The sequence below is a fragment of the Petromyzon marinus genome, chromosome 17 (assembly GCF_048934315.1).
Source record: "Petromyzon marinus isolate PM22_M1 ecotype Great Lakes invasive population chromosome 17, UKy_Petmar_22M1.pri1.0, whole genome shotgun sequence".
NCBI classification, from domain to species: domain Eukaryota; kingdom Metazoa; phylum Chordata; class Hyperoartia; order Petromyzontiformes; family Petromyzontidae; genus Petromyzon; species Petromyzon marinus.
In genome coordinates, this window is record NC_133683.1 from 17,587,568 (window position 1) to 17,611,369 (window position 23,802).

General features: G+C 50.9%; 1 protein-coding gene across 1 annotated transcript in view; it reads right to left on the minus strand.

The window, feature by feature from the left end:
- Positions 1-23,802, minus strand: part of LOC116943235 (protein transport protein Sec23A-like) — a 35,477-nt gene that overhangs the window by 5,994 nt on the left and 5,681 nt on the right. Inside the window, exons 5-16 of the mRNA XM_032955930.2 lie at positions 22,566-22,802; positions 22,016-22,101; positions 21,732-21,876; positions 21,242-21,400; positions 20,709-20,824; positions 19,877-20,000; positions 18,428-18,508; positions 17,747-17,836; positions 4,878-4,984; positions 2,983-3,136; positions 1,378-1,455; positions 233-394 (exon numbers count right to left, since the gene is read on the minus strand). Of these exons, the coding sequence (XP_032811821.1) occupies positions 233-394; positions 1,378-1,455; positions 2,983-3,136; positions 4,878-4,984; positions 17,747-17,836; positions 18,428-18,508; positions 19,877-20,000; positions 20,709-20,824; positions 21,242-21,400; positions 21,732-21,876; positions 22,016-22,101; positions 22,566-22,802 (1,539 nt within the window). The remainder of the gene's footprint in view (positions 1-232; positions 395-1,377; positions 1,456-2,982; positions 3,137-4,877; positions 4,985-17,746; positions 17,837-18,427; positions 18,509-19,876; positions 20,001-20,708; positions 20,825-21,241; positions 21,401-21,731; positions 21,877-22,015; positions 22,102-22,565; positions 22,803-23,802) is intronic.

The following is a 23,802-nucleotide window of genomic DNA, read 5'->3' on the forward strand; positions in this document are numbered from 1 at the left end:
CACACTGCGGGGAAAATCACCCACGTGCCTAACAGGATGCAGACGACGCTCTACAAACGACGCCATGCGACTGACACGCTGCAAACGACGGCCTGCAAACGACGCCCTGCAAACGACGGCCTGCAAACGACGGCCTGCAAACGACGCCCTGCAAACGACGCCCTGCAAACGACAGCCTGCAGAACAACACACCGCAGACAACACGTGCGTGCGTGCGTGCGTGCGTGGGCACCTCGGGGGGCCCGCTGAAGGAGTAGGCGTACAAGATGGGCTGGATCATGATGAGCGACTGCGTCAGGTCCTGGCGCACGAAGTGGTGCCGATAGTAGGACGACTCGTCGGGGCTGTTGTTAAACACCTGCAGGAAGGGCGACCTCCGCAGGTGGAAAATGAACTGCGGAGGAGAGACGAACGCGGACGGCGATGAGACACCGCACACTCAGAACGCGGCCTACTGGCTGTCGACGCCCGGATGGGTAACTACAAGGGCTTGCCAGGTGTTGTAGGTGGGGCGGGGCTGTGAGGTGGCAGATCTGAGTGTCACCCCCTTGATTGAGTGGTAGGGTTTTCTCTGGTTTTTCTGCCGTTTAGTCCCGCATTGCCAAACACTCATTGAAGGTATTTTTGGGTCTTTCGGTAAAGTCACGTAGATAGGTTCAAAGAAAATAACGAAAAATTACAAAAAAAACTCAAAAGCTTTAAGTCAAGACTCACTGAAGACATTGGTCAAAAAAACCCCAATGCAGGAACCCTCCTGAAAAGCAGTCTTGAGACGCCATGCAAATTCCCTGGGTAAACAACATCGATACTATTTACTATCATACACACTGGGAATGTGAGACGTGCATACACCATTCTAAAGGTGGCTGTTTAAGCTTTTTGGTTTTTCTCCAAAAGTATTTTATTAACAAAACAATTCAAGCACACAGAACAGAGGGTATGAAAGGGGGTGTTGGACACCGGCACAAACATATTACGGATTATAGTGCATTGGGAACCCGTCGAAAACCGCATGTTTCAATAAACTGTGTCAATACACTCTACAACAACCCCCTGGTATCTTCCTAATCTCTGGAAGCGCTGTAGGAGAAGAAAAAAGGGAGTGGGGGGGGAAGGTGGTGGTGCCTAAATGCCTAAATGAATGCTCCCTCCCTCCCCCTTAGTTTTGCACTTTAAGGTGCTCTAGGGCAGCACATTTGTGACAATGTATCGGCCCACCCCAGCAGTGCTGGGGGAGCGTGCTCTTCACAGTTGGCTACAAAGGGTGCGGCCGTTCAGCTTTTTGAAAAAATTAGTTTCAAGACACCGCGCCGAAGTGACACGACGACATTTTCACACGCCAGAGTTACAAGGCTCCGCCCGAACGAGCTGAGATACCTGCGGGAAGAGGGAGAAGGATTCCGAGAGTCTGAAGGAGCTCGTGTCGTCCTTGCTGTACTCCCCAAACTTCTGACACTGCGGAAGCAACGGGCAAGAAGGCACATTCGCGACCGTTCCCCGTGGTAGGTCGACTGCCGACCGCCGCACAATGTTCAAGGATTTGCTCTTCGTACATGTGTAGTGGAATAAATAGGCGCATGGGGGTAATTGGTGAGACTGCGCGGGAGCAGGACAGTAGGGGTCATATTGGGACGATGAGGTAATGATTGGGCCAATTAAGCTGGGGAGCCAAGGACGGCTGTGATTGGCTGGTGTTGTTGTCAGGGCTTAAGTGGCGTCTTGAAGTCTGGCGAGGTAACAGGCGTACGGGCACGCGGAGCATCGTTGGGATGCGGGTTAATTAATTGGAGTGTAATGAGACTGGGGATAAATTGGGGAGACGTTAGAAGAAACGGAGAGTTGGAGTCGGGGGCTGGACGAGGCAGGACGTGGAGCAGCTGAAGAGAGAAGTAGCCAGCAGTGGAAAGAGCATAGTGATAGCGAAGAGCGGAGAGCAGAGACGAAGCAGTTAGCAGTGGAGAGAGCACAGTGATAGCGGAGAGCAGAGACGAAGCAGTTAGCAGTGGAGAGAGCACAGTGATAGCGGAGAGCGGAGAGCAGAGACGAAGCAGTTAGCAGTGGAGAGAGCACAGTGACAGCGGAGAGCGAAGAGCAGAGGTGAAGCAGCCAGCAGTAGAAAGAGCACGGTGAGAGCGGAGAGCGGGGAGCAGAGACGAAGCAGCCAGCAGTGGGGGAAGCACAGAGACATCGGAGCTGATGGAGAAGTGGAGATTGGAACGACAAAGGCGGCGAGCGAATTGTGTGAAGCACGGCGAGCGAGCTGTGGCAACAAGGGAACTGTGGAGCATTCAGGACATGTGGAGAACTGTAAATAAAGTGGTGTTGGAAGAAAGACAAAAGTTGTCCGAGTGAAATCAACCACTACACATGCATGTATCATGAGAATACTAATTTAATTTAATCCGATGACGAACCAAATGTCCTCTGTTTTTTGTTACCAAACTCCATCGATAACTGCTTTTGAAACCACGCCACAAGACGTCGGATTAAATCAGAACTCTCGTACAGCAGCGCATCACCCCGCGTTAGGGAACGGTCAACAGAAGCGGACTATCACAGAACTACATCTGAGCTCTCTTCAATTGCCATCTAATCCATGCACTACCGGGTTTTAGTTGACGAACATTTTTTACCACCAAATGTAGCAACCGGGATGAAAATAACTTTCGCTGCGCCAGTTGCCCGTCTATTCCTCGGTGAGCTGAAACAATACGAATTTCGCGTCGTCAGAAACGCTTGGCCGCGTAACAATTTAAATATCTTCGGCCGCGTCGGGTGGCGGAGGAGGGTCTTCACGAGGAAAACCCGTCGGACCAATGCGCGGCCTAACCAGAAAAAAACGAACTGCGAAACCGCGGCTCTCAGCTCCAGTTTACAATCGTCGTCGGCGACACGATCACTCCACGCTCGCACGCCCGCCCACTCACGCTCTCGCACACCCGCCCACTCACGCTCTCGCACACTCGGACTACCGCTGGGTACCAGGCGGATGAGCTGGCGGTCGAGCCAGCGCAGCACGTCGGGGCCCTCCTCGGAGTGGGCGCGGTGCACGCCCAGACGCGCCATCACCACGGCTGCTGCCTCCTGGTCGAACGACGCCGAGATGTGCTGCAGCTGCGTCTGCGTGTCCGCCCAGCTGTCGCACAGGGGGTTCGGAGGGCATCCATCCCTTTAGACATCCATCCATTTATCATCCATCTATCCATTTATCCATCCATACATCTATACATACATACATATAATCATTATCCATGCATCCGTGGATACACCACAGTCAATGGGCAAGTCGCGTGTGGTGGGGTAAAGTGTGGGCACTCCCCACTCTTCCACAATGTGTGACCGGCGTGGAAGAGTAGGCCAAATAGCCTCTAGGGAGGCTCTCTGAAGCGACCTCTAGCGGAGGCCCTTTTGCGAGCAGCGGCGTGAACTGTTGCAGTGCTGCACTTTTACCTTTTTACAATTTGCTTATGACATTTAACAACTAAATTAGAAAATTAGAAGTAAAAGTCATAGCTCAGCAAATAAATGTCATGTCCTCTTTTCTGCAATAAAGCAAAGAAATTTGATTCATAATTGATTTTTGGGTCAGATCACTGCGTAAGTAAAATGTGTGTTAAGCACCCCCCTCTACCCACCCACAGCCAATGAATAAAGTTGCCAAGAGATGAACAAACGTGCCACTTTATCACTGCATTAAGCAGCACCACCGTTGTATTGGAGACCGACCGGCTGAGAGTTACAACAAGCATCATCAGGCAGTTGCCGTGTTCAAGTAATCTGCTGGTAAACAACGCTTTTGTATGCGGCATCGTCCATTCTGCCGTAACGGTGCGATCGCCAGTTACCGCGTGCACGTGTGTGCGTGTGTGTGCGTGTGTGCGTGTGTGTGCGTGTGTGCGTGTGTGCGTGTAGTGTGCGCAGTGCACCTAGCACAAAGATAGGCAACCTGCGGGTCTTTAAGGACTGCCGCGCTGCTCTTGAAATTTGAAAAAAAAGTATTTTTGTTATTTTGGGTTGCTGACCCATGACCATGGAAGTCCAGTTCACCATGGAAGCACAGTTCTCCATGGAAGTCCAGTTCACCATGGGAGTCCAGTATCAGGATGGAAGTCATCCAGTTCAGGATGGAAGTCGTCCAGTTCACCATTGAAGTCCAGTTCACCATGGAAGTCCAGTTCACCATGGAAGCACAGTTCACCATGGGAGTCCAGTTCAGGATGGAAGTCGTCCAGTTCAGGATGGAAGTCGTCCAGTTCACCATTGAAGTCCAGTTCACCATGGAAGTCCAGTTCACCATGGAAGTCCAGTTCACCATGGAAGTCATCCAGTTCAGGATGGAAGTCGTCCAGTTCACCATGGAAGTCGTCCAGTTCAGGATGGAAGTCGTCCAGTTCATCATGGAAATCCAGTTCAGGATGGAAGTCGTCCAGTTCATCATAGAAATCCAGTTCAGGATGGAAGTTGTCCAGTTCACCATGGAAGTTGTCCAGTTCACCATGGAAGTCCAGTTCACCATGGAAGTCCAGTTCACTATGGAAGTCCAGTTCAGGATGGAAGTCGTCCAGTTCACCATGAAAGCCCAGTTCACCATGAAAGTCGTCCAGTTCACCATGAAAGTCGCCCAGTTCACCATGAAAGTCGTCCAGTTCACCATGAAAGTCGTCCAGTTCACCATGGGCAGGGGTCGGCTCCGGAGCCGCATGCGGCTCATGAAAGACCGTTTAGTGAAAGTTATTCATTAAGGACCACCGTCTCGTGTTGACAAGCGCCACGGTCATGTCAGCGCCACTTAGTGGCGAACGGCGGTTGTTGTTGTGTTGTGTGTGCGTGAAACGTGTCAAGAGCATGCTGGGTACGTGGTGGGCGGGGGACCGTACTTCCTGGCGATGGTGGTGACGCGGACGCGGCGCTGGCCGCTCGAGTGCTGGTACTGCGTCACGAACTGCACGGCGCCGCGCCCGCCCTGCGGGATCGGAGCGTTGTGCTGCGGAACAAGTGGCGGGGTGGGGGGGGTGGCGGTCAGGCCTATCGTCAGGCGGTGTCGCGCGCGCGGCGTGCGGAAGATTTTCAGAATCGGAAGTTTCATCTCCTCCGAATTAAAGCCCAATGAACTAAAAAGAAGGGCGGTTTCAAGGGCGGCTCGGCCAGCAGCTGTCCGAAAAAAAAATTTTGGCACGGTTCATTGATGTTATACTGCCAATAAATGTTAATGCACAAGGACAACGGACCCACTATTATAGTCTCACAGGGGAGTGCTGTTCACGAGCACACATTTAGGCGGGCACAGCACATGATGAGGTGGAGTTTTTTTTATCCTCTGCCCTGGCTGGTTGTGTCTCTCTAGCGCTGATGTTCGAAACATCAAACGAGGTAACTCATTTAAGCTCCGAGTTGACCTCTTGTAGCACTGCTATTATCTGTGGGCAGAAATCGCGATGGTTTTAGCACGATGTGCAAACCAATGTGTCACTGCTCGCCTATACCTTAGAATCAGAATCTTTATTTATTACTGGAGGAATCCGATGAGCTATCATGCTCTTTTTCACAGATGTCCAGTCGGGGCGAGTCAGCAAATTATATATACACAATACGACACATCTGATTAACACGGCTGGCTACGTATGGTGCGAAAGACGTTCAACATGCATAAATGTGTGTGCATGGTTTGAGTGGTGGCGCAGGGTTTAGCATAAGAATCCGGCAGCCTGACGTTGATTCCCAACCACGGTTAACATCAGTGGCGAGTGCTATCGGAACTGCTTCTGCGCCCCACCTTCATACCTCTCCATCCAACCCCTCCTCCCCCCCACCCCTGCTTCAACCTGGACATCCCCCCTCCATCAACCTGCATTGGTCAGCATGGTCAAAGGTCAAACAACCCCCACGGCCGAGATGCAGCGGTGCTCTTGAAAAGGCTGTAAATTATCGTTGTCAAACAAATACCCTTAAATATAGACCACACAACAATCCAAAATATAAACTCGTGTAACAGAGCCGAGAACGCTTCACGATTGCGTTACAAATTAGCAAACCACAAGGCGAAATATTTTTCCCCATCCAAATACGATGCCGCTGCTCCGTCAATCCCGAGCGCCCAGATTATATTTAGCTCCCACCTGCAGGAACATTCAATTACAAACACGCAGAGCAGCGCAAGGGGACCAACGCGGAGGTGGAGCCACGGTTAAAGAGGTACGAGGGCTATCACCGTCGCGCCCGACACGAGCGTGACACGCGGACGAGCCTGACCTGAGGAACGCTCCCCTTCCCATTGCTTTGCTCACGTTAACCGCATGGAACTTGAAAACTACCATCGGATCCTGTGGTATATTGTATAAAGGCGCACACACGTAAATATATACGGACGTGTACTTTTAAAGCGTGTGGCAAGACAAAATGAATGACTCTGGCAAAATGCTAAACACACGCTCAGTGCAAAATTTGAAGGAAGAGACCACCTCGCAGAAATAATGTAGAGAAGCTAGCCCCATCATTTACTATTGCGGGCGGGACATTTAAGCTCGTGCTCACATCGACTATAAACTCACCGCACAAGACCACCCGGCAGGCGGGTCGACCACGCAAACGGAAAACGAATTTTGAAGCGATAACAACCTGCGTCGCAGAGCCCTTTTATCTCAAAAACGACAACTAGACGGGCACGGCGCCTGACCGCCCAGGGTGGTACGCGGCTCACGGAGAAGCGGGGGTGGCGCAATCTGCCGGGAATGGAGTTGGTGCACAAGCAGGTGTTCACGGCGCTGGCCGTATGCACGTGCCTCTTTGTGGTGGCTTCAAACTGCCTCTACCTGCTGTTGCTCGCCGAGTACAGGCACCTGCGAGCGCACACCAACGCCTTTACGCTCCACCTGGCCGCGTGCGACCTGGCCCTCGGTCTGGTGGGGCTCATCGGCCTGCCGCTGGCCTCCGCGCACCAAGGTAGGGGCGGTGTCGGTTACTTGGCTCTCGTTTCCCAACCCACCCCCCCCCCCCCGCCTGCCCGGTGTTAACGTCGTCTATAAGACTCCGGTCATCGTCGCAGCGGCTTTTGGCTCGCCATCCAACAAAGACGGTCACTGCATCGCGCGGCGCTTTGAGATGCGCTTCTGCGGCCATCTGGAAAGCTTTTCCTTGCGATATTAGGAAGCCACTGGAGCTACGCTACGCACCTTTAAATCATGTAGATTGAAAATTATTTCTTAAAAACTGCTTTGTCTTTAGTTTGTTGTCCTTCCCCCGCACCTTCGATTAGCACGGCGGTGCGAAATAACTTCTACATACATACAACAGGGGTATTAACAAAATGTATACCGACAACCCTTTTGTCTATCCACTGCTGGATGATTGGTCTCTCTCTCAACGCCGTACATGTTGTGATAATTATTTAAAACACTTCACCAAGTTGGCTCAGAGTTGGGTTGGTGAAAACCTGGAGCCAAGAAGAAGGGACACAGACATAGAGTACAACAATGGATTTTGTTGCACTGACCTCTGCTGTCCAACATGTAGCCCTGTAGCCTCTGGTGGAAGCCCACCCAAGCACTATCCAGACTTAATTCTGCGTGCCATCCAGTACGTGACAAAATCAGGTGCACTGCACGCAATTTGGTCATCAGCTTGAATTAGTACGTTAAGTTACAATGGGCTACAACATGTATTCACAAATTTGCTGGCAGGATAAAATGTTGACGCGTTTATTGAATGATACACAATAGCTATGAGTGGTGAAAGGATGCGCCAGTAATTTTAACCACGTCACCGTCACCGCTGCCTTTTCCTGGAAAGGCCAAAAATTACAAAGTGTGCATTTGTTGCCAATAAGTAAACGCGTGTCGCGACTCACTCTCAGGGTGTCACGAATCGGGATGCTGCGATTCAATTGATTAAATTATCATAAGACATTTTGCCACTGTGGTGAATTTTTTTACTTTGCAGTCTCAAGCACAGTTCAGCCTATTATCATTAATTGTATGTACGCATGTATGTTAGTGCGTTAAGGAACAGCTCCCCCCCCCCCCCCGGCTCCGTCGGCCTCCCCCCCCTCCGGCTCCGTCGCCCCTCCCCCCCCCAAGCTCCGTCAGCCCCCCCCCCCCCGGCACCATCGCCCCCCCCCGGCCCCCCCACAAACGGCCCCGCCAGCCGCTGCTGGGAGCGCGCGCGCCTCAGGCGGCCATCTTGCTAAGCGTATGTACGTTGAACTTCTTTCGCACCGTACGTAGCCAAGCGTGCCAATTGGAGGTGCGGGGGCGGGGGACAACAAACTGAACGCAAAAAGAAAATTCGTTTTCATTCTACATTGAAAATTCACAACCGCAAAGGAACGCTGTCTGTGCAAGATTTTTTTAATGCACATTGCAATAACTTCCTCCTCACCGAGGGATTCTCTGCACCACCGTATATTTCCAGTATAATGACAAATGCTGAGCGGGGCGCTTTTGCAAGGCGGGGGGGGGGGGGTGGTCAATGAAACGCTCCCCCAAAACGCGCACAGGGCATCAAGCGACAGCACCGAGCACGGCGGTCGCTTGCTCTCACTCACGCGAATCGCCGTCGCGTCTCACGTACACCGTCTCCAACCGCCGCACTGCAGCTCAACGCACCTCCCATCCCGCTTCTTCCCTCGTGCTGCACACGACCCTGGGATTCCCTTCCATCGTTAACCTTGCTCAATCCAAGACGCGAGTTAACAGGGTGGCGAGATGTTAACTGCCTCGCCTGGTATGCAGGAGGTCGTGGGTTCGATCCCGACCCTGACGCCTGCTGCTGCTGCTGCTGTATATTTGAACTTTGCACACCTCTCTCCCTGTGGTCACGTGGATTTTTCTCCGGGTTATCCAATGTTTTCCTCCACATTTACAGACATGCGTTTAGAGTATTTGGATGCTATAAATTTCCACGTAAGCCACTTCGTTGAGCTATCATTTGTGGCCAGGTCACTTCGGACAGAGAGCTGTCTAGCTCAGTGGACGTTACCTGGTAAGTAAAAAAAAGTTCAATAGTTAGTTCAGTTTTTCACTCCCATCGATCACACACGCTGGCCGCATGGCACTTTAAGTCCTCGGTGCCTCCGTGTGCACGGTAACTTGTGATGTAAAATAAATAAATATAATTAGTGTCTGATCATTAACGGCTCCCCTCCCGACCACCCTGCCTCCCCGCCGCTCTTCCCGCACCCCCGTCGCCACGGCCGCGGCAAGCCGGGCTGCTGGGGGACGAGGCGTGCCGCGCGGCGACCTTTGTCCTCGTGCAGCTGCAGGTGATGGCCGTGCACTCCATCGCCTGGCTGAGCATCGGCCGCTTTCTCGAGATCCGCCTCTCCCTCACGCACACACAGGTGGGGCCCCGCAACCTCACAAACCCCCCCCCTCCCCCGCAGCTCCTTGGGAAATCCACACCAATCCCCCCCACGCCCCACCCCCCCTGACGATCCCCATCCTCAGACCCCCTTCTAAATTCCTGAAGTCAGGTCAAAAGAATTGTTGGCGCAGCCGTTGCTCACGTACGTAGGGGGCGAGATCTGAAGCAGAAGGCACCATAGACAAGAGCATGAGGTGTCGTTGCTCATTCTGTTTAGCTTTTGACCTCTGTTTAATCAAGGTCACGCTACAGGCGCTTCAGGGTTGCCTGGCAATAGTCTAGCGTTGGGGGAGTGTGGAACCGATTCGTAACCGAGCATCGACTCGGACTTTCACACATCTTTGAAGGGGGGGGGGGGGGGGCCTTGCATCAACACACGTCAACGTGATATCGAATAATAAACGCAACCAATAAATTCAAGCTCACCGAATGCAATACCGGCGGCTGCTTTTCACGAGATAACACGCTGGGTGTCAGGGGTCACAGGTGGGAAGGAGACGGCCGCCTACGACGCTGTCAGTGACGGATAAATATCATTTGCGGGCCGTTTCGAAGTGGTGGGCCTCATGTGACCAAGGACCGGATGAAAATTAAGTAGCGGGTCGTATCTTGCCCGATAGAAACGTGCGTTTAGATTATTTGGCTACTATCAATTTCTACGCGATAATACATTTCGTTGAGCAATCATTTGTGGCCAGGTGTCGCTTCTGAAAACAGAACTAATAGCTCAGTGGGCATTAGCAGGTAAAATAAAAATTGTTCAGTTTATTTATTTACTTATCGTTGCACACGCCCGCCCGTCACTTTAAAACGCGACCTCGTACCCATTGCACAAGTTCGAGCCCTTTTAAAAATCCACTGCTGGATGAGCCCCCCCCCCCCACACTGTGGGGGGGTCATCGGGGCTATGTAATGATGCTGGTCAGTGTAGATTATTGAAGGCGGAGATCAGTGACATGTACGTATGTTGAACTTCTTTCGACATGAGAACATGGAAGCATGGTACAGCAATGTAAATTCATAATAATCATTTACATCTTCAAGGCCCATTACATCCGTGGATTCCCAATGCGCCACCATGTATGAAAAGCAGGAAATAAACAGAACCTGCAGGGTAAACGACCAGCACTAGGTTTCAAGGCCAGTTTCAAGAGGTGAGTTTTCAAGATGGACTTAAATATCTCTAACGATGCTCAATGTCTTATTAGCAAAGGGAAGGAGTTTCAAAGATTGGGAGCCGCACTGGCAAAAAGCCCGATCACCCTAGGAACAGAACCTTGACCTCGGAGTACTTATATAAAGAAGGCGATCCGAACATCTCGGTGAGCTCGTTGGTGTATAAAGATGGATCAGTTGCTGTAAACATTTCTGTACCATCCCTCGGCTGTGCCTCCGCATAGCCCTGGATTTAAACTACAAACATATATTTTTTTATACCAGATATATTGGTGTGTGTGTGTATATATAGCTCTTTTTCAGAAGCGACCTGGCCACAAAGTGGCTGATCACGTGGAAAATTAAAGCAGCCAAATACTCGAAACGCGTGTTTCTAGATGTAGAGAGAAAAACCGGAGGGAGCCAGAGAAAAATCAACGCGACCACGGAGAGAATGTGCAAACTCCAAATATGCAGGCGTCAGGGTCGAGATCGAAACCACCACTTCCTGTATACCAGGCGAGGTAGTCCGTTAATATCTCGCCGCCACGGCATGGCGATGCAATCCCTGTCATCGTGATTGGCGATACGCGTAATTAAAGGGATGAAAATGACTGCACGTAATTCGTATCATCATCGTCATCATAACCAGGTGAGGTAGTTAACAAGTCGCCACCGTGGCGCCCTACGAGATTTAAAATCCCGTAGGGCGCCTAAATCCCGTTGACCGGCGGGCGCGCGGTTCGCGGTTCTCGTTACGCGCCTAACGGACGCTCGATGGCGACAACGACGACCCAAGGTGCTGACGCCCGCACGCTCGGGCGTGGCGATGGCCGCCGTGTGGACGTACGCGGCGCTCATCGCGGGCCTCCCCTTCGCGGGGCTCGGCCGCTACGGCTACAACGCCAACGCGGGGATGTGCACGCCGCTCTTCGAGGTAAGGCGGGAGAAAGGCGCGGGCCCTGCCCCCTGGGGGTTCACATGTCAATGTCCCAGGACGGGGTACATGAGGTGACGTATAAATGTTTTAAATAATATCGTTCGTGAGAGTCATTTGGTGAATAATCGCGTATGAATCGGCCAATGTAAAATAACTACGATACAATTTGAATCCATATGGGAACCTCGAACGATTTCAAGAAGACCTTTTTACACGTACTCATCGTAAACAATGCGGGTTTCCAAGAGCAACCAGCGAGCGCAAACAGAGCACGCCATGCATGAAGAGCGTCCGTTGAATATATGTTTTATTCGCTTGCAGTTACTTAGCTAGTTAGGACACCTCAAGAAATGGACAAATGGTTAAAATAGTGATGTTCATCATTCACATATTCATTTCTCGGAACCATGTTGGGTCAGGGCAAGGGAGTACTCGCGGTTGAAACCAAATTCAATATGGGGTAACAGTGGCCAAAAAAAGTTGAGAAGCATTGCTCTAGAGCAGGGGTCACCAAACTACGGCCCGCGGGCCGGATCCGGCCCGCGACGTCAGTCCATCAGGCCCGCCGTCAGAGCCTATGCTCTGACGTTACCATGGTTTCCATGGCAACACACACAAATACGCATCTTTCCCCACCCAAGTATTGAACAGAATGATTATGCGGCCCGCGCTCGTCATTCTCTCAGTTATCTGGCCCGCTGTGAAAAAAGTTTGGTGACCCCTGCTCTAGAGAATCTGCCTTGAGCGCATCGCGAGCTTGAGAAGTGGTTTAAGAAAAGAAAATCGATTAATCCAATGTCGTTGCGAGCTGTCCTGTGGACAGCCCGCCCCCCCCCCCTCTGTTTAAGTCCAGGTTCAAGACCTCCCCCTCGTTTTTTCTGCCTATTACTGAACGCCTCTTTCCCTCTATAAAATAAATAAACATGCTCCATTTCCACAGGATACCAACGTCCCACTGTTCTACGCAGCATCTTGAAACGGGGATTAATTTAGACACTATACATCCAGATTGCATTGTACTCAGGTCTCTTAGGCCCTCACTCACGCAATCCATCCACCTCTTGACTGGCCGCCTGCGGTGGGCCTCCTCCCATTTGCCCTTCCTCTCCCACACCTCCCTCACAATATCTTCCTTAAGACTTCCTTCCTGCATGTGTGTGACCAAACCACCGCAGTCAGCTCTCGACCCATTGTATCCAGAAGTCAAATTTGAGATGTTGTGGCATTTCATAGACGACTGCATGCAACGCTTTGTCCCGGTCGACTCGGGCAATTTTGCAGGGCAATCGTTGCCGGTGACAGTTGTTGCCAACGAATTCATGTTGAGCAGTTACGGCAACTTGCTACGGCAACTTGCTACGGCAACGGAATAGAGCAGCGGTGACCAGAACAGCGGCTCACGAGCTGAATGTGACTCCCGGGCAGCCCAATTCTGAACCTTTCAATAGTATTAAATTTCAAAGAGAAAGAAATCTGTGGAAGCAGGAACGGCCCAGGGCACTCGGACATTAGCACTCCCCCCGAGAGGGTTTCTCCCGCAAATTTCTAAATTCAAAACTCTCACAGGCAAGCGGTGCGAGCCAATAAGCCGCATGACCATCCCACGTCACCACTCTGCTCAGCGTCTTGTGGCTCTCAGCCAATGAAGATCTTGCTTTTGCGGCTCATAGGATCAGGATGTTAGGCTAACCTAGGGAAAAGTGTCAGAGTTCTGTCCAGCCAAGGAAAACAGAGTTTGTTAAAACGTGTGTATGATGGCAATGCATGGTCCAAGCAGCACACAACCTTGGATATCCACGTGACCTCTGTCAGCGACCTGCTTGGAAGGTGGTGTACCAGTTGCCCAGTAGGGCGAGCAGACATCAGATTTTGTCCGTACACCAAGTCCTCGTTAAGCGCAATAGATCTTTCCCGAAAAGACCCGAGTATCGATAATGTTTGGCAAAGTACGATGTACACACACAGTGAGATGGCGGGGCAAATAACTTGGGGTACACCACCACGTTACTGTAGCATTCCGCGCGTTGTATCAGCCGCGCATCTCAAGAAAGTAGTTTGCCGTAGACAGCTCAGACACTGCGTTATAATGGTGGAAGTACCGCGCGACAGCTAGAACGCGTTGCGCCAACACCACGCGTTGAGCGAGGGACTCGCCGTATTCGGGAGCGCGACGGTCACACGGCAAAGGTGGTGGCCTCCCGTTTGTGCGGCAGGAGGGCTCCGGCGCGTACTGCTCGCTGGCACTGGGGGGCGGCGTGGCGGCCCCCATCGCGGTGCTGTGCGGCATGTACGCGTACGTGGTGCACGCGGCGTGCAGGCAGGCCAAGCGCGGCACCTTCATGTGCGACGAGGAGAACTGCCGCTACGTGCCGGCCAACCGCTACCTCAAGTGCACCGTCATGCTCATCACCGCCGTGGGTCAGAGCCGCGGCCGCTCGCAGGAAACTGCGCATCCACTAAGGGCCGCGTTTCGCGATTATTTAAGCGGCGAACTGGGCTTGCAATCCAGAAGCGGATGTCGCAGAACAACTTGCCCACACAGTATTGGGCAGCAGCACTTTGTCGTCCACCCTGCCACCGAGAGTAAAGTTTGTGGGTCTAGAGTCATACTGATAATCATAACGCTCACGGCCTAATCAAGGGCATAACCACATTTAAATGGGATAATTATTTTCTGTAGTCATTGGTGACCGAGCTGAGAGACCATCCAACACACGGCGATTGAGAATCCAGTTTAATCCCATGCGGCCGCCTAGATTCAAACTCAGGGCCTCCGCAGCGGCAGCTCAGCGTTCACACCTCCGAGCCACCCGCCTAACCAAATTAAAATCCAACGTCTTCGTCTTTCTCGTGTTATTGCAGCCACGCTGCTGACCTGCTGGCTGCCCCACATGACCATCAGCTTCTACATTTCCTTCACGGGCAAACCCGCTCCCTGGATGGCTCAAGCCATCGCCTCCTGGATGCTCAGCCTGCCCTCCGCCCTCAACCCCTGGGCCAACTCCCTCTCACAGAGGTGCGTCTACTTGCATGCACATTATCAGCTGTTGCGTCATCACTGTGGATTGTTGCTACCACAGGGACCTAAAACCAGCTAATGTAAATGGGTACGTGGCTCAGCCCTTTTGTTAGCCCACTGCAGGACGGGCACTTCCATCAACACTTGAGTGGGCTGTGGTTAGTGCGGGTTGGTGAATGCTGGGTGCGTACCACATGGAAGAAAAGAAGCGGAGTGCAGCAATGAATGTTGCTGCACTGCCCTCTGCTGCCCACAACGTAGCACCGCAAGCCCCACGACAACCTACTTGTGCATGGCCATCGGCGCACTAGTGATCCAGGCTTAAAGCTGTTGAGCTTCTGAGCCATGACGAGATCGAGCACACTGCAGTTGATTTGGTCAGAGGCGCCTATTGCCAATGCTTTAAACCAGGGGTGGGGAACGTCTAGCCCGCAGGCCGTATAAGGCCCGCGAAATCATTTGGTCTGGCCCTGCCGAGGCAACCGCAGGCGGAACTCGAAATTCAATAAATCTAGGCGCAAACCTGGAAAAACAGTTGCGAGTAGCAACATCATCAATACCAGCTAACATCATCACACGCCTCACCAAAGAGAAGCAGTTCCAGCCATCACATTAGGGGTGAGTTAATTAAATGTTTGACAAAATATAACAGGCCAATTTTTAAGTTGATAATTTTGTATGGCCCGCGAATGATGTTATAAATATCCAAATTGCCCTTGGCAGAAAAAAGGTTCCCCCGCCCCTCCTTTAAACCTTCAATATTTTTTGCCATAAAACTAGCGAGCAATGACATTAAGTGGCGTGTGCTGCACTGGCCATTAAGGAAACGAACACATCTTATCTACGTGTTGTGCGTGCTTTGGAATCTTACGATTAGCACACTGTGCCTCGAACCCATGAACCCACGTTCGAAAATCCCACTTCACGGTAGCATTCAGTGACGAATATTCGAACCGGTGCCGTGCCTCGCCTGGGTCAACTCAGCCTTAAATGAGTACCCGGTGCGGTGTGTGAACATCGACACTCTGGGGAGACAAAGGCGGTGGGGGCCGCGTGCTGCTAGCCCCCCCAACGGCTTTCACGGGCTACGCGGGAGACGTTTATCTTTGCGCGTGGCATTGCCGGTGGACCCCCGAACAGAAAATTTCGCAAGGCGATGACGCAGCGCTGGAAGCAATGGCCGTGCTGCGCACGGGACTCGAGCGACGAGCGGGCGGAGCGGGACAAAGGAGGACACAGTGAGCCGAGCGCCCAGCCATCCGCGAGGCAGCACTCGCTACCCAGCACGGCGGAGTGAAGTCAATCTATTTAAACAAAAATAAAAAAAAATCTTAAACAGGGAGCTGAAAGTAAGAAGGTGGTGATGGTTCACTTTCGTTCAAAACTAATGTATTTAAAACTGTTCTGCGTGTTTAGTTTGTTGCCCTTCCTCCGCACGTATGTCAATGTACCGTACGTATAAGAATAGTTTTTACCCTTTCTGGCAATAAAACAGGTGGTGTTAAGATATTAAAATACCAAACTGAAACCTTTTTGCAAGGAATCATGTCTGCAATAACCACATATACCTGTGGTGAACAAGCAAACGAAAACGTGCTCTGTTAGTATATGAATTGTCTTTGAAACTAATTGGTCCACACCAGAGACAGCTTTATTTAGAGCCTAGTCTCAAACAATATGAGACCAGAGAACGCCAAAAGTCGAACAGCACACAAACAATGCCACTATCAGGACATTGAGAGCTTTGTGCTGTTCACCTTTTGACGTCCCCTCTGGTTTAACACTGTGTGAGACTAGGCTCTAAAGGAAGCTGTCTCTGGTGTGGATTAATCAGTTTCACAGACAATTCATATGCTACCAGAGCACGTTGTCATTTGCTTGTTCACTACGTGTATATGTGGTTAATGCAGAAACGATGTACCATACGTACATTCTGAAAGTGTCAACACTTGTTGTCCCCACGAGCCCCTTTTCACGAAAGTTTGCGCAAATCAAGTTGGACAATCTGCATGTCAGCTGTATTTAATAACTATCTAAAGGTGCACCCAACCAAGATTCGACCACGGCTCAACATTCGGAATGCCGTTTTCATTAAGAAATGCATTATTATTGTTGTTATCCCGTTTTACGTCACGTGTATTTCTCGCTTCTCCGTTTCATTTGTACGGCTCGTTGTGTCTCGATCGTTCTAATTTCCGAAATGTATCGTTAACATATAATGAACATAAATCTAACATAATCGGCTCTTATGCACACACTTCGATGCACCTTTACATGTATATGTAGATAATATGTGGAGATGTAGCGATTGACTTCCCCATAAAATCAGGACGCCGATTCAATGCAAGAAATTCAGATTATTGTTGTCTCGTTTTTACAATCTTCGTTGTAAAATGTATCTTATTTTCCATCCCGTTTGCATATTTGAAATCGCCCCATTAGCATCAGTGTAACAACACACCATTTGCATATCATGCACATACATTTTATTGTTTAAACCACACCGATTCTACCACGCAATTCTGCACACGAATCGTGAGCCTTGAGAATAAATTGAATTGATGAACCGATGCCTCCGTGACCCAAGCGTGGCTCAGGCCAGGTTCACATACATACACCAGCCTGGCATTGCGCATGTCCAAGGACACAGCACGAGGTGCACACTCAACCCATCCCCACTGCTCATCATACCCTCCACTCCCGTGGCAGCCGTCCAAGCACTTACTGATTAACTCCCTTTACTTTCTCGCTGATGGTCACGTGCCACCTCATCAACACTTCCATTGCTACTAGCATGGTTACTGGTCCCATGAATCTCAATCATTGGATTCCTCCACTCATCTTGAGGACTCGCTCAACCAGACTGACCGTTCTGTCTCATCGGTACCGTACTACAGGTCACAACGACATCCACTCACCCTCCCACCGACCAACTCACCCGCCCACCCACCCGCCCGCCAACTCACCCGCCCACCCAGCCATCCATCTATCCACCGACCCACACTGCAGGTTGCAACACTTCGCGTTCTGCTCCTTTCCTCACGCTGCTCGACTCTGAAATTCCATCCCATTGTCTCTCTTTAGCAATCTCTCATAATAAATTAACCTTGCTCAAATCCGAGGAATGTGCCACCTCTTTCGATAACGTTGATTGTGATGTGTTTATTGCTGGCCAACGGACACGTCAGGCCTTTGAACCTGTGCTCATCAACTGCATCATACATATATATAATAGTGGGTCAAGGTGCGATTAGGTGCGTTTAGGTGGCCCTCACCTGGTTGACAATGTCAAAGTAGATGGCCAGGGTGGTGCTGGAATCCAGCGAGCAGATCTTCCACTGGCACGTACCGCCGATGCCCATCTCCTGCGGCGAGGATCACGATTGTCGGCAGAATTCAACGGCGAGGCGCACGGCTATCGGTGTTCGCGCAGAGGTCAGCGGCGAGCATCGCGAAGCGCATCCCGGAAAACGTTCACATGTCCGAGAGCCGCAACAACCACTCGCGGCGGATTCTCAAAGCGCATCGTCACTTTAATTAAGCGGCCTGCGCGGGCGACTTTAATCATAATCGCACTCGCCCGTTTAAAAAATATTTATTTAACCTGAAAAAAACTCACTCGCCTTTAACGTGGCATTCTGAAAACGTTCAAGTGTTGAGAGCAGTGGAAAGAAATAAGCTGTTTCAACAAAGCCCTTGATTGCACTTTCTGTTGTCAGTGCCTTCAAACAATGAACGCCCCATGTAATTACACCCCTACTGTGGCCAGCTGAGCTAATTACAAGTGTCGTGCTGCGATTGTCGCGAAAACATTAACCTAATCAAGTCTAATAAACAGCGAGTAATTCATCGAGTTAATGCAGGTTTATCAAAGCGACGTGTAATTATACGGTTATCGTCCAGAACGGCCGGGTTGCAACGGGGAAGGCGGCTTAATCGTCACGCGGGCGACTTACGTTCTCAGACACGCAGGGCCCCTTGGTGTTCAGCGAGACGCAAGGACCGATGGCTCCAGCCACCTTTAGCTCTCGCGTTGTCTGAAATTACCATACAAATGAAGAGCACGAAAGATTATTTACACTTGGCACGATGGACACTCCCCCTTCCCAGAAGCTGTGCGCGCACGGGTGCTGAATGTATCTATCGTGGTCTAACAGAATCAAGGCGTCCACTGTCAGATTACATCGGTTATGCAAAGCTAATGGAGATTCACCTCTGACCAAAATTGTCAGATCTTTTGAATCTCAGCAGGCTTAAGCCCGGATAGTGCTTGGGTGGGTCGCCATCATGCACTCCGGGTTGTCATAGGCTGCTGCGGGGCTGTGCTAGGTGGTGGTCAGCAGCGAAACACATTGTTGGGAGGGATATCTAAGCTCCCAAGCGCACGATTCGCTCGGCGCATGCATCATGAGCATCCCTTCACCGATCCGCGCTGGTGAAGTATGGTCAAAAAAACCTCTATGACCAACACAGAATGGGGAAGCCTCCATCCGGCAGTGGATTAACAAAGCACTATGACTTATTATTACTGCTGTCACGGGCATAAAAATGAATGTCAAACAAATGACTTTTGAATAATTTATGCAAGGGGTATAATTGACTCACACGTGGATTGCGTTCACAAACGCCGCAATGAAACTGCCAAACCCCGCATCATCACCATCAGCCATGATCCATCCACTGCTCAATGAATGCCTCCCCAAGCCATCGGCATCTCTCACAATGCTGCGCTGTAGTAATCCACCACGCACCCGCAGAACTGCCGATTTCATCGCTCAATATTTCTGGAAATGTGCAACAATATTGGATAAACCCTACAAGGAACTCAATGGGTTAGTCCCGTAATATTTACAGGAACCGATTCATTTTCATGGTCCAACGAGGTTGCCGAGATCTTCGGATCGACTTCTTCTAATGGCTCCGAGGTCAAGCCGAATTTCCTTGGGTGATCGGGCTTTTGCCAGTTTCTGCTTCCAGGCTTTGGAATACTTTGCCATTGCTCATAGGACAAATCAGAATTGTTCAAAAACTCACCTCTTTAAATAGGCCTCTACTACCCCCTAGTTCTGGCCGTTTACCCTGCAGGTTATGTTTATTCGCTGCTTTCCATACACGGTGGCGCATTGGGATATACGGATGAAACGTGCCTTACAAATGTAAATGTGTATTATCATACAGGTTGGTCCAGATGCCTTGTGACCTCCAATTAATTGAGCCCTATTTATTTTCCTTTGCATATTAATTTACGTTTTTAAATAAACGTTACTTCAAAAAAGATGAAGTTTTAGAGAAGCAAATGGGGGGGGGGGGGTCACAAGACATCTGGACCACACTTTACTGTTAAGTGCATATTCGGGAAAATAACACACAAGTAGGGGTTTCACATTGCAAGCTGCTATGCTCACCTTGACTTCGAGGACGGCTCCGAAAGCCATGCGCAGGTTTCCCTGGAAGTCCCTGCCAAACACTCGCTGGAACGTCTGCTTGAAGAGCGACGTGTTGAAGGAATCGCCCATCACCATGTAGCCGCTGGAGAACAAAACTCGACAACGTCACAGCGACTGCGTCGATTCGCAAGCCAGACATTCGCAAGCGGAGACAATTTTTTATTTGGTCGTCGCATTTGCCTACGCGCTTACAAAAAATACAAAAGGGACACTTTTACACTTTCATCGATGGGATCCGAAACAACTTTCATCGGATGGGAATGATCAACCAACAGAACAATCTGAAGACAATTACTTGAAAGCGTTAAAAGTAGATTCCCAACAGCTATCACCTCTACAGCATACGGGGTAGGATAAGTCCGAGTTATCTCAGTATTTATGCACCTTGCCACAAAGATCTGATCCACTAAACAGGACAAATTAGGTCACATTCCAAAATCCATGGATAGTGTTGGGTTTGATTTAGATAATAACGCTATGCACAGATTAGATAATGACACACTGCATTCCAATCAATGCATTGGGGTCATAAGCTAGACCAAACCAAATACACATACGTACAAAGATCTCCCGTGTAGGCTGCATCGGTTGCCGGGGCAAGAGCTCTCAGTGAGCGTTTATAAAGACCAGAAGAGCTCATAAGGTGATGGTGCGTCCACCACGACGGGGAGAACATGCAAACTTCAAATATACAGCAGGGGTCAGGGTCGGGACCGAACCCACGACCTTCTGCACACCAGGCGAGGGAGATAGCATCTGGGAACACGTGTGCGTGGTGCAGGTGGTGTACCCAGTGAGGTTGGGGCAGCACTTCATCTCCAGCAGACCGGTCTGGTCCAGCGCACAGGCGTAGATGTCAATGGCATGGCCGTTGACCGTGGCACGGTTTGCCAAAGCTTCAAAGTGCTGACCATGCACGGAGGTCGGGGGTGGGATGGGAAGGCAAAGGAGAGCGTTGTGCAAAAAAACGCGCAAGCGCTCCAACGATGCAGTCTTACGCGACATCCCAACGCTCCAGTGGTGCAAAGCGATGCGAGGCGCCACTCACAAACCTCAAACCAAGACAGGGATACAAACCCTCTTGAGAAGGACAGTGTCAACTACCAAGAAAGTGTGTCACGCACCAAAGAAATCGTTCTCATTGTGCAAAGGACCAATTTCTTGCGTGACACTCAAACAGAGGAAAAAACAAAACAAATAAAGAATCTCCTTCCAAGGTTGGCACAAACCTAGCCTTGTCAATTAGGGTGTAAGAAACACCAAGATGAGGTGGAGGAAATTGGAATGAGCCCGAGCAAATTTGTGAATTGACAGCATGCCAACCTTGGTTGCTTTCTTCATGTGTTTGACATTGTCCTTCTCAATGTCGTGCCAGGAACGGATGGGCGTCTTCAGCTCCTCGCCAACGACCATGCCAGGCCCTTGCGTTGGGGGCCCGCCCGTGAACAGCATGATCCGGGCACCCGCGTTGGGAAAAGTGCACTGTCGGGTTCAAGGGCGTCACCAACAACAGGAGTTTGTTAGTGGGTGGGGGAGGCAAAACAAAACTGCAAATCAGCACAAAGAAATAAACAACTGCCAACACAAAAAAGACAGCTGCGTAGGTCTTCTCGGTCGTGCTGTACAGCTCTGCCGACGGCGTTTTTCAGGTCGCACCGCGTATTGTTAGGCACAATGTCCGATGTTTCGCTCCACGTGCCGGGAGCCGTTTTGTTTTTCACTTCACGAACCGAACTCGGCTCCTGAAGACGCGTCGGAGAGACCCCCCCCCCCCGACACAAATTGCTGCGAGCAACACTGTGAATTTCTTTACCTCCAGCAATCCCACGGCAATGGAGAGGGCAGTGCCGGTGGATCGCAGGGCCCTCTTGCCCTGCTGCACGGGCCACGGGTCCCTCTGCAGCTCACCCAGCAGGTCCGTCATGGCCATGTCGATGTTCTGCACTGGCTGAAGAAACCTGCAGACGTTGGCGGAGAAAGGCGAGCGTTGTGAGCGTGCGTCGCAAGTCAAAGGGCTGGACTGCGTCGTCTTTTGTTGTTGCTGCTGTTGTTGTTGTTGTTGTCGTCGGATGTCACCACCGAGGAGAAGCCTTTTACCGGTTGTGAACTGGAGAATGCTGAGGCTGGACTGGCTGAGCCTGACCACCTTGGGCAGCAACTGGTCTCATCAGCCCCAGCATATCCTGTTCACAACAAACAAAGAAACCCATTAATATTGTAACAAAATACTGGATTGTAATAAATATTTTCCATTATTATTGAGTCGGGATGTTACCATGTTTTAATGGTGAGCGAGCACTGGTTTTGCAACCCAGAGTTCGGTGGTTTGATTTGATGTCCCGGCTCAGCAGTTGAAACCGGTATAAATGGGCACAACACTGTCAGTCCATTGGCAGGTCGCGTGTGGTGGGTTAAACTGTGGGTAATCCCACCTCTTCCAATATGTCTGGCCAGCATGGAAAATTAATAAAAAATACACTCCAGAGCATCCTCCAGTGTGGGCCCTTTAAGCATTTAAACCCTTCCCCATCCACCCACCCACCCCCAAACCCACTCATCATATCCAGGGGACAAGGTGGTACATCCGCACACGTTACAGGACACAAGACAGTTGTGATCTTGGTCGGGGTGGGGTGGGGGGAGGCACCTGGATCTGCTTGGCCGCCAGGTCCTTGCTCCCGCGGAACACGAAGCTCTTGGCGATGCCCTCGGCGCCCAGCTCGTGCACCTGGACCATGCGGCCGAACGTGATGAGGCCGACGAGGGCGGCGGGCGGCAGCAGGCTCAGCGACATCTGCAGCGACTCCTTGAGCGCCTGTAGGTCGTCGTCCTCCAGGCACGTGTCCACCACGTAGAGGAAGATGGGCGGCAGGGTGGTGCCGCGCTGTGGGCGAGAAGGGGCCAGACAGCGACGCGCGTCGTTATCGTCGTTACTGTTATCGTCATCGTCGTGGGCCATCGTCAATTCACTTCTGATTGAAGGTCTCCCCCGCCCCCCCACCCCCCAAAGCCGTCGCGAACTTTCATAGTGATTCGATGCGACAATCGATTGAGCGCACGATCGGTCTTTATTGCTATTGTAAGCCACTGGAGCTATGCACTTTTAAATCCAGATTGAAAACTCACTTCTTTAGAACTGCTTTTTTGTGTTTAGTTTGTTATTCTTCCCCCGCACCTCCGATTAGCGCGGTTAGCTAGGTACGGTGTGAAAGAATTTCGACATACGTACAGCTACACATGCAATCATGCAAACACACGCCAAGACAGGCATTTCTTCTCTTGAGCGCAGCTCTTCACGCTAGCGCCACCTGCTGACAACCATATGAAGTGCCGAATTGGGACACGAATTTCATTTAACCCATTATCATATTTTCATTAAATTTACAGCGGGTTGTCATCGGCAAGTGGGTCTACATGGTCGTCAGCAGAGGGAATTGCAGCAAAATCCAAAGTTGTACTGCGCTTCTAAGATCTCATGTCTATGCTGGCCACCTTAAACAATCCGCACTGACCACAATGGAGTACAGGCGGTCTCCAGTTTACGACGATCCACATTCACGACATTTATATTTCATGCCACCATGGATAGATTCACGACGCATCTTCCGACATGACTCCGAACACATCTGAACAGGGTCAGTCAGGTTTCTGGTGTGACTTTTGTTATTCTCAAATGTTTTTGTAGATTTTTACCTATTAAACCCTGTTAAAACATGGCTGATGTTTTAACCGTCTCTACTGTCTGTGGGAAAACAGGGTCCTAGATATATGAAGACGGGGTTTCCAGGAACGCGTCGCAACGTCGTAAAAGCGGGGACCACCCGTACTGTCGAATAACCCCTCCTGGAACCGCTCAACATGGGGAGCTCTCATCCAGCAGCGGA